Consider the following 11,224-nt stretch of genomic DNA (forward strand, 5'->3'; position numbering starts at 1 on the left):
CGCAAATGTGCAAGGAATCTAATTCTTAGCCTTGCACAACCTCACTGAATTCAGCCAGAGCTACACCAACGCAGACCACAGCAAGATAGAGACCGGCATTTGGTGTTAGTAGGAAAAATAAATATGCATTATGGAGAGACACTCTACTTTCAAAAACAAAGTCAGAGTATTCCTAAGACATTCCTCATTAACTAAATATTTATTGCCAAACTTCAAGAAAACCCAGCACTAGTATGAAAGGGAAAGTGTATAATGCACAGGTTTGTGCAGACTGCACCATCACCTACTGCCTGTGCTTTTACCTACAACAAGTGCACATTTCTACAGAAGCTCAACCTCTTACCAATAATCCTGCTGTATTTGGAAAGGGAGAGAGCTATCATAATCCCAAATTCTCCACTGAGGGAGTGAATCATTTGGCCCTTTAGGCTCCTTTCCATTAAAATACAGTTACCAACACTTTCCAACACAAAGATATTTTATGCACTCTTTGGTATCCTCTAAACTCAACTTTGCTCATAACAGGCTGCTAAGTCTTCTGGCCATAATCATGACAAGCTTTCCCATCATATGTAAGAACACAGTCTCCAAATACACTCAATTCAATAGGACAAGTCTTGATTTATAAAATTAAGGAGCACTCACAAGGCTTTGCAGGACCAGAGCCCCAGCTAGGAAGAGCTGAGGCCATTAGCAAACTTTTCCAAGTCAAGCAGAAAAACAGCAACTGTCTTGCTTACAGTGTATGCTCTGCTGGAAATGTACAAAAAGCCATTTATATCAAGCATAAGAAAAATATGTCATGTACAGTTTATAAAAATATCTGTAACAAACTAAGAACTATGCCAGAACAGAGAATAGAAGGAGGAAAGAAAGAGTCATTTCTTGGGCTATTTTGTAGACCAGACCAGAAAGAGCCTCATCCTTCTGAAGTTTTACTTAAGCCCTATAACTTTTCCTGACACTGTAAGAGGTTGAACTCAAAACAGCTTAGAAGACTCAAGGCAGGCTCTGCAAGCACAAGTCTTCATTTTTTATTATGAGATATGGCTGTAAAGCTACCAAACACCTGATTTTAATAAACAATCCCCAGTTACATACAAACGTCAGGGCTGACCCTGTGACAAGCTCATCCTTGTTCAGAGTACTGCTCATCAGAGGGATGGTGATTACCACCTAGCTACGATGTTTTAAGTCAATGGTTTCCCAACTGCAAAGCACATGAGCCGCAAGGCTGCTTGCTTTACTTGAAAAGAGCGGTGCCTTGTATTGCTGTTATTTATACAGATATGGTAATTAAAAATTGCACTGTAATGCATTTGATAATAGTCTTATTGTTCCTGCAAACTGAGCTGCTCCAGTTAAACATGATATCACAGCTAAATAATAATCTGCATTTATACATTTTTTTTAAAACCTTTCTGGCTGTATATGAACACCACAGGTATTTCCAGCACATCTCAGAGCAAACATCCTCCTCCTAAATTAAAAGCTTATTCCATGTTCCCATGGAGCACACTCTCTGATGCCCAAGCAAGCACTGCGCTGACACTGAAACCAGACTCCAGAGTGACACACAAGGATAACCCACAGCAGCACACAAAGATACCATTCCACAGGTGTACTTACTGCAGAACTGTTTACATTAAATATAACTGAAGGGCATTAGCAGGGCTGGCTGACAGCGCTCGAGCAGTGGTCACTGGAAACCAGTAAGGCATGCTTCTTAAACATTTAGAGCCTTAATGAAAAGCAACAACGAGGAAACACCACGGCTATAAAAGAAGCAAGATTACAGTCTAGCCACCACAATGTACACCATCCCATCTTGTGGCAGGTAACCTAGGGGTTCAATAGAAAGCCCCCTCAGCCTTCCGGTGTCAGGAAGGCCTCCGGAAGTCAGACAAACCCCACTTTACTTGACCTCCAAGGCAGCGGACTTGCCAAGTGCACACGTGAACCAGCTCGGGGCTCACCTACCTGCTTCAGGAGGAACTTATCCTCTGCGTTGATCTTGAGGGAGACAGCCAGGTGGATGGCGGAGAGCACCACCCCGCTGATGACCGCAGCCCTCATCCGCACTGGCAGCAGCGTGTAGATGCTGTAGATAAAGAAGACGGTCCACCAGATGCCCTCTGAGGCACTCCTGGGCCACACCAGCAGAACCCCTACCACTTGCACTGCCAGGATCACCAGGATGACAGAGTAGCATGCCAACCACATATGATCCTGGTGGAAGTCGTTGCGGTTGCACACCATGCACAGCACCACCATCAGCAAGATGGCCAGGGAGAGCACCACGACGTAGGATACCTCATAGTGGCCGTGCACAGCATGGAAGATCAGCATGACCATGCAGACCAGCACCAAAACGGCCATGAGCATGGTGAGGCTGCTCTGGTTGAGTCGGAAGAAGTAGCGTTGATAGAGGCGCTCCAGTTTCTCCGACTGGAACTTCTTGGACCTGAAGATTTGCAGCAGGCTGCTGCAACAGCTGCCCATGGAGAAGGCTGCCTCAGAGTCCCCCTCGTCCCCGTCCTCGTCCTCCAGCTCCTCAATCTTGGCCTGGATGCGTTTTTCCTCCAGCCCCAGCTCCACAGACCGGGGCCGTACCTCCCCCTGCTCCCCAAGCTGCCGTGGGCTGGCATTGTTGGGGGCAGCAGGGGAATCACTGCCAGGCGGGTGGCGGGACCAGTGACGTTGGCTGTCGTCACTGTGCTCCTGCCAGGCGGATTTGGACCTAAAGCTCATCATCCTGCGGCCACTCTCCTCGCGGCTCCGGCTTGCCTGGGGCTCGTAGTCTTCCTCGCTCCTCCACCTGCTCGACATGCGGGAGGCCTTCTTGCCCGAGGACCTGTTGGGAGGCGGCGGGTAGGAGTAGCCATTGGCCCGGGCTTCTGCTTCACCCCAGGCTGAGCGGTGCTGCTCGGTGCCTGCCCAGGGTGCTGGGCTGCCGAAGCCCGGGGGGCTGATGCTGTTGGACCGGGACATGCCCTGAGAGGAGGCAGAGGGTGAGTGGACAACTGCCAGGCAGAGGTGGGGGCTCCCCCACCACAGGGGATGATCGGCTAGGAGAAAACCCCAAAAGACAGCAGAGGAAGAAGAAAAAAGGAAAAACAAAAAGAAAAAAAAAAGGGGGGGGGGGGGGGGCCAAGACCCGCAAACGCCCCCAAAGTCTCCGGAGCTGCCAGGCGTCCCCCAGAGCCGTGGTCTCCCGGAGGGACCCTCAGGGCAGCGCGGTGGGGGCGGGCGCCATCGCCAGCCCCAGCGCTCCAACACCCCCGAGCGAGCTCGGCACCGCGGGGGCCGGGACGCCCCCGCCTCAAGGCCGCGCACCCTCAGCCGAGCCGCGGGGGCTCCGCGCGCCGCGTAGGAGCCGCATCGCAGCGCGCCGCACCGGCCCGGCACCCGCCGCTGGGGCCGGGCGGGCAGCGGCACCGGCCGCCCCCCAAGGAGGCGGGCGGCTTCACCGCGGGCCGGTGGGCGGGGAGGGCACGGAGGCTCAGGCTCGCAGGGCCGCGGCAGCTGGTGGCGGCGGGAGCATCCCCTGCCGGGGGGTCTCTGGGCGCGGCGGGGGGGCTGCCTGAGGCAGGCCGGGCTGCAGCAGCGGTGCCCCTGCCTCTGCTCGCTTCCCAGCGGCGGAGCCCCGGCGGCAAGACAGGGCCGGCGGCAGCCGCACTGCTCATGCACACGGCAGCCGCCGCTATGCCGGCTGCCGCTCCCGCTACGCCGCGGTGCCTTCGGCGGCGGGAGCGCCTCTTCCACGGGTACCGGGGAAGGGGAAAAACCAGCAAATCTGAAGGGAAAGGAAAAAAAAAGAAAAAAAAAAAAGAAAGAAAACAAAAAGAAAGAAAAAAAAAGGCGGGGGCTCGGCGCTCCCTCCCCTGCGCTGTCAGAGGAGCGGAGCGGCAGCGGCGTCGGCGCGGGGCTATGGCAGCAACAGCCCCACGCGCCTCTGTCAGGCACGGCGGCAGCGGCCCGCCCCGGCCCCGCGCCTCTTTGTACTCCCCATTCAACCGGGCGCCGGCCGCGCCGGCCCCCACGCCCGCCCCCTTGCGGCCCCCATTGGCGCGGCCGCCGCCGCCGCCCGCCGCGATTGGGCGCCGCCGCCAGCGGGCTCCCCAATGCACGAGGCCGAGGGGCGGGCCGCCGGGCGAGTGGCCGTTAACTCCTTCGGCGCCCCGCGCGCCGCGCCGGCCGTTGGCGCCTCGCGAGGGCGCTCCCTGAGGCGCCGCTCCCGCCGCCTCTCTGGGGTGCCCCCGGGCCAGCGCCCGGGCCGCCCGTCACACCCAGCCAGAGCGGGGGGAGCAGCAGTCGCCACCGTAACAGGAGGCAGACGCGGTTATCTCCGCGTTCTGCCTCATGTTCAAGGCTGCGGGCTCCTGTGGGGTAGTTTTCCCTGGAGAAAAGGGGAAAGGGAAGCTGTCTCCTGTTCACGGTGACAGGAACACTGAAACACTGGTGAACAGAGGAAGGTAAAGCCACAAAGAAACCTCTCCCAACCACAGTACTTATTAACAGACCTACTACCAACACAGCAATCAAGGCTAAAATATGAATAAAGGCTTCCCCCCCGCCTCCCTAAACTACAGCCTACATTTTCATCTGACAACATCGTGACAGCCTTACTGGAGGGTATTTTCTCTACCCTGGTTAGCCAGACTGGTCCAGAGGCATGGGGAGGATTCCACAGCAGTTCCCCACATGTTCCAAACTTTTCTACAATGCTCTTTCAAACAACCAACTCTGCAGTGAAGTTAGCCAATTAAGAATTAACAGTATTGAAGGTAAGCACCATATGAACTAAGAATATTAGCACTTGATGTTCTGTATCATGTTTTATTAAAAACTGTGAAATCAGATAACTGCTTAGCTTACATAGCTGAAACTGACAATTGTCTAGATGCTTGTCCAAACATCGAAAAATCCCTGCTCACAAGTAGCCTGAAATATCACAGAACAGCAATAATGCAAGGTTTGTAGAGAGATAGCATGGGTGGATACAGTTGGAAAAAACAGATAACCTTCCAAACACAAGCCCTTCATGTGTCCTTTACATTTGCAAGTAACTCCACAAACTACAGCAATTTAGGTCTTTCTACATTTCAGTGAAGGTTTGTAAAATCGTGGGCTGAATTTTCAGCAGCTTTCATGGAGCATCCTTTACTCACCAGGAATATACAGTTCAAGATTTTCACTAAAAAAATGCATGCAACAATTACAGCAGCGCTCAGTTATATGGCATTTTCCTGCTAGATGCTATACACTCCAGTTGATCAAGACTGCCATCGCAGTTCCTTTTCCTGGAGGAGACATTTTTATATATAAATACAACTTTCAGATGGAATTTATCTTTTCTTGGGATATTATACAATGCTGCCACTATCCATACACTAGAGTAGAACAAAACTCAAGAATTCCATGATTGGTTAGTCTGGCTGTTTTGTACACAAAGGACCGTTCTGGAGTTCTCTCAAAGCCAGCAGCAAAAGATCTCACCTTTTCACAAAAATGTGCAACCACAGAATCAAGTAAAAGGAGAAACATGACCCACAACAACTTAATGTTCAAAATTAATTCTACTTCACAAAAAATTACTAAGTAGGTTTGTATAAGAGCCAGGCACGTTGCAGATCCAACACCGACATCTTACTACATTTAGTTCTGGGTACCAACAAAGCATTGCTCAGGTAACAGGCCAAATAGTTTTAAGGTTATGTTTCACCACTGGAACAAAGTCAGGTCTTACTTAGCAAGGCGGGATTTCACTGTACAATAAGCTATAGCCCCTTCTCCAGAAAGTTTACATATGCAAGTCCCAGACACCACTACTTTCAATTCTAGAGCATTAGTCATGTTTCTGTTCACCATGACATTTTTACATATGAATAGTTTTGCTTTTTCTAATGTTACAATAATTGATGCTGAAGCTGAAGACATCAGTTGGGTGGTTGTTGTTTTTTTGGTTTTGTTTTGTTTGTTTGTTTGTTTTAATCCTTAGCCAGAGGGGGGAAAAAGCTTTGCTCTTGCTACAGGGGGAATCAAGTCTTCAACCAGAAGTCTGTAACTTTAAAAACAGGTAAGTAAATATGAGGTGGCAAGTTTAAAGAAAGGTAAAGGAGCAGTTAGAAGAGGTTGTTCAAGAAATCTATAACTTGTGAAAACAATAAGGATGCTGTATTGGAAGCAAAGAGTAGTGCCAAATAATCGGGCACTTCACGCAATAAGGACATAGAAAGCTATGACAAAGAAAATGTAATATTCCACACAGATACTAAAAATCTTAAAACTAATGCCTACTTTTAGGTGATCATATTACTGGATCTTTTATCTCAGAACTGTAGTAGAAGAAAGATAACTAGTAGGATATTGCAATAATTATAATATGGACAGATTATAATAGGGACAGTTTACCTACAGCTTTCGTTCTAACATGCAGTTGTTTCAAGCCTTGGCTTCTTGTTTCTAATTCAGTAACCTGATTATAAACAGCAAATGAGGACCTATGTTTGGTCTCACCCAAAAGAGATATGCAACAAAACAACATATCCTGGATGGCTGTAAAGTAACTTTAAAATGTCCAACATTTATTATAAGACCATTCAGGCAACCATTCTTTGTTAATAAATTATACACTGATAAGTTACATTTTCCTTTGGTGTCTTGGTCTAGTCAGTTTCTAAAGAATGACTGTAAAAGTGAGAAGCCTCTATATCTCAGTCTCAACTTGGCTGTTTACAAATTATGACCTTAATCAATCCAAGTATTCTTTGCATTCTAATCTGCAAAATGAGAATATTTATTTGCTCTGCTAATAGAGATCAACAAACACAAATATCACATGACTGTGTAGTGCCAAAATAGAGACATTTACTATCTGTTATCTACAAAGGCTGACGTTCCACCTTCCACCCTAGTCTAGCCTTCCCAAATTCTATTTGCCCAATCATAAAAGCTATTCCTTTTTGGAGGGAACAAAATTCCCTTGGGAACCCTGCCTCTCTGGGCTTCTCTCTTTTCCAAAAAGTGTTTCTTTAGTTAAAATAACTAAATGGAAGATTTAGAGAAGGCTAGCACAAAATGACTAGAATGGTATCACCTCTGCAAGATCCTTCTGGAAGCCATGAAAGAATCAAGAAGTATGATCAGAGAGCTAAGTGAAACACAGACCTGAAGTTCTTCAACACATAAACAGTTCACATAAATTCTGACTTCAGATGTGGCCTCATAAACCTCTATCAAAACATTTTTACTCTCTTGTTATTACAACAGGTGCAGCAGACAAATATTAGCATTCTTTGCATTATTTACCTAAAATGGGGAATAACATCTAGACAGTGACCTCAGAACACCTGCTATCTTTGCATAGTCCAAAGCAGTCCTCTGAAACCCAGAGCTAATAAGAGAATTCAACACGGAGTCATGAAATACTGAAACTGAACAAGCAGCTATTATCTAGTCTCTTTTTTTCCCCCTCCATAATCTGATGATTCAGAAAGAATGGAACCAAAAGTGAATAGAAAACTCTCAAAACACAAAACCACAGTCACTTAAAAAATAAAACCAAAAAACCCAACCCAAAACAACTTGTCTCATGAATGACTTTTAGGTTTCCTAGGGGTACAAAGAAGCCTAGTAAGAGAAGGTACTTATTGAATCCGATTTGTCAGCTTTTTCACAGCAGCATCCACATTTCACCCCAAACGCAAAACTAAAAATATTTGCATTTCTATGCTGTTTAGGACAAGCTAGAGCTGGGACACAGACCTGCAACACATGCATATATGTAATACACAAAGATTGCATCATAAAATCCACCATAACGCAAATAATTCAGGTAGTCATTCACAGGGATTTCACAAAATCCTGACATTAAGAAAAAAGTAGACAGGGATCCCAATTCTTTACAAAGACTGCTAACTCACCTATGGATAATAGCAGAGCAATGTTAGCATGACTGAAATACTTGTCTCAAGTGGACTCCTGTAGCCAGTATGAAACTCAGAGCAGAACAATTATGCTTTTGGCATGTAAGCTATACAATTTGAAGATAGTTTATAAAATACCTTTACACACACTGTAGTGAGTCTCAGTCTAAAGTTCCAATTGCAAAATTACTTTTCTGCAGTACAAGCACAAATAATTAAGGTCACACGTGTCTAAAATGGAAGTGTGTGATAGGCCTTGTCATTATAGCACTAAGCACACCAGCAAATCCTGGACTTCCACTACCAGGAAGCCTAGCTTCAGTCACGTGAAAACAGAGCCCAGTGACAGGTGATTTTGTCCATCGAGTTTACACTGGTTTAAAACAAATAAACAACAACAATTAAAAAAAGGCAAAAAAAAAAAAAAAAGACACCCACAAACCAAAAAAACAGTGTAAACCACAACCCTGATTGATACCATTATAATTACGTAAGGAACCACAAGAGGGTCCATGACAAGGTGTTATTCTGTGCACAAGATTCGCAAAACTTATGTCTCAAATGCTTTCACCTTGTTTTCTGTGTTGACCCCCATCCTTGTTTACTCTGACATGAGATTAACACATGCTGTAGGTGCTCTGAAGCCAAGCACAGATACAAGCTGTAGGAATTTGTCATTCTTGCGAATTTCTCCAAGACTTCTACCCTTCTTTCAGATCTGGCTAATACTTTTTACTGACTGTAGTTCCAGTCAAGAACGGGTAAATGGGCCAGAAAAAAAAAGTATTGTCTACCTTGTTTTCATGAGAAAGCCAGGCTTGAATAAAAATATGCAAAACCAGATATTTTTTATTGAAAAGTAATTCTGAATTACACAACTTCAATGGGCAGATAACAATACATTGTACATTTATTCTGAATAACTCATATAACAGGATTCCAATAATAGTTTATTATGCAAACTACTATCAGTTTAAAACATGTAACTGAGAATAAATAAATAATATTATTTTTAACACCAGTAGTACAGAGTAGTTCTACATCTTCCCACCAGCAATTTATGTAGTCAAAATCTGGCAAGCTATGGCCTGATCTGCAGTCATGTATCACCAGTGGAGCACACAAGCCCATGAATGCTTATGTCTGCCCCATGTTGGTACACACTTGTATGCTTAGAGCAGATTTCTGCATATCCTTTGACAGTACTTTTTGAAGAATAATTCCATTACCCTCAGATTGCACTGTTTACTTCTGGTAGGGCTTTGACAATATCAACTGTTAATTTCCAGTCTCATGAAATAAACTAAACAGCAATGTCCTACTTTCAATTTCACTTCAGGTTTTCTTGCTGATGCAAACTATTCCAGTTTGCTAACTTCAGAACAGTTAAAGTGCTTTCTTAATTTAAATTTCACCAAAAAGCTGTGTAAGGAAACACATTTTCTACTCAAACCAGTAACTTTCCCAGAAGTAGTTCATACACAGGAACAGAGGACTAAAGTAGAGCACCTAAGACAGTGCATCCCATTCCCCATAAACATGCAATAAACACCTGGTAGAGAATGGAAGGGACTTCCTGTCATCAGCACACATGACAAAACATTGCAGCACTTCCATTAACTGCTGTTCTCCTGCCAAAAATAAGAAACAAAAAAACCAAAAAACACTTCCTACTATCCCTCCCACCTCCTCCAAAAAAAAAACCAAAACAAATCAACCAAACCACAAAAAAAACAAAAAAACAAACCAAAAAAACCCACAAAACAAAACCAACCAACCAACCAAAAACCCAAAAAACAAAAAAACAAAAACAAAACAGAAACAAAAAGCACCAAACAAAACCAACCAAAAAACCCACAAGCTACTGGACACCAAAGGAAAAAAGGAAGAACGTTTCATCTTTTGTTAAGTCCCAAATATTCTTTGGGAAGCACAATGGTAGCTCTGTGTCCTCTAGTAACTCTCCTCTTCTTCTATCTTATCCTTTTATTGACTGTCATTTAGTAGAGAAGACCAGCACTCAGTATCTTTTTCTTATCCAGTAAGTGAAGAGGTATTTTACCTGAAGAAATCTTGAACTAAAAGGCAAACTGAATTCATAAAAGTGATCTACTGTTGGGCTGACTGGAAGGCCCTCCACGTCCTACATCCTCTCCTGTCCTGGTTTTGTTAAAAACAAGTTTCTCTTTCAGTGAATTTTGCCTGTCAGCTAAAGCCTTCATATTAACTGCATTTTCCTGGAGAACCAGACACATGTTTTGGTAAAACCTAGCAATGGAATGCAAACTTATTGATAAGCATGGATGGACATCTCGCGAGAGGGGCGACGAGGAACAACTGACCAAGTGTGTATAACATTCCATTCACGTGAATACTTCATATAAAATGGGAGATCACGAGGATCTCGGCCCTTCTTTTCCCTTTTTTCCCTATGGCCGACATTAGGAGAGGACCTTGCTAGTCGTCCCTGCGAACTGAGGCCTAGTGAGAGACTGAATCCAGCTCCGGTTGGCTGTGGAGTCTAATCCAGGACTTTGGGTGCCGGCTCTGCAGTTGCTGAGACTTTCAAGATTGGTTTTGTATATTTTGTATTATTTTCTCTATTCTTATTAGTAGCATTAGTAAAACATCTTTAATTTTTTCCAACTCTCTTCTCTCTGTCCTTCTTTTTTCCTCCCAATCGCCTCTCCTGAGTGGAAGGGGGGAGAGGGAGAGGCAAAAAGGGGGGAAGTGGGGGGGAGAGGGGGTTAACAATACATCTGCCAGGGTTTTATTGTCACCCCGCAATCTTAACCCTCGACATCTCCACAACTGAATTTTTCCGTAGGGATGCCTGATGCAGAAAAAAACAAGAGCTGACCTTTAAATGGAGATCAACTTAAAACTAGTTTTAAAGAAGATAATATGAAAAAAAAAATAGGCATTTCAGGTATCACTATTTTTAGAGTGAGACTAACCCACTGTAGTGTCCAAGAGGCTGAATGTAGATTACAAAGCAAATACGGCTCTGCAGATTCAAGGGTTTGAATTAGAAAATGTCAGTATTAGAGTTTTTAATGTACACTTGTTGCAAGTGGTATTTATACATGGTGAGTATAATGTCTAACGGTGCCTAAATTACAGCTACAGATGGTTTGCAGAAGATTGTGCAGACTGTCTGAAGCAAGAGGGAAAGAGACAGGACAAAATGCAATGCTGTGTTCACAATTTGGCTCAATAAGCTTCTGCGAAAACTTCCACTAATGTATTTCCCAATAATAACATCCTCCTGTAGTACCAGGTAATGCAAAACTTCT

At 45.1% G+C, this 11,224-nt stretch overlaps 1 protein-coding gene across 2 annotated transcripts in view; it reads right to left on the reverse strand.

Moving 5' to 3' along the window:
- ADCY5 (adenylate cyclase 5) overlaps nt 1-2,991 on the reverse strand; it is a gene marked incomplete at both ends in the record, with an annotated part of 206,619 nt that extends 203,628 nt beyond the window's left edge. For both annotated transcript variants that reach the window (XM_080346722.1, XM_080346723.1), the window contains one exon: nt 1,981-2,991. In XM_080346722.1, coding sequence (XP_080202848.1) covers nt 1,981-2,991 — 1,011 coding nt within the window. The remainder of the gene's footprint in view (nt 1-1,980) is intronic.
- Nucleotides 2,992-11,224: the final 8,233 nt, after the last annotated feature.

Source organism: Nesoenas mayeri, assembly GCF_963082525.1.
Source record: "Nesoenas mayeri genome assembly, chromosome: 6".
In the NCBI taxonomy this organism is placed as follows: domain Eukaryota; kingdom Metazoa; phylum Chordata; class Aves; order Columbiformes; family Columbidae; genus Nesoenas; species Nesoenas mayeri.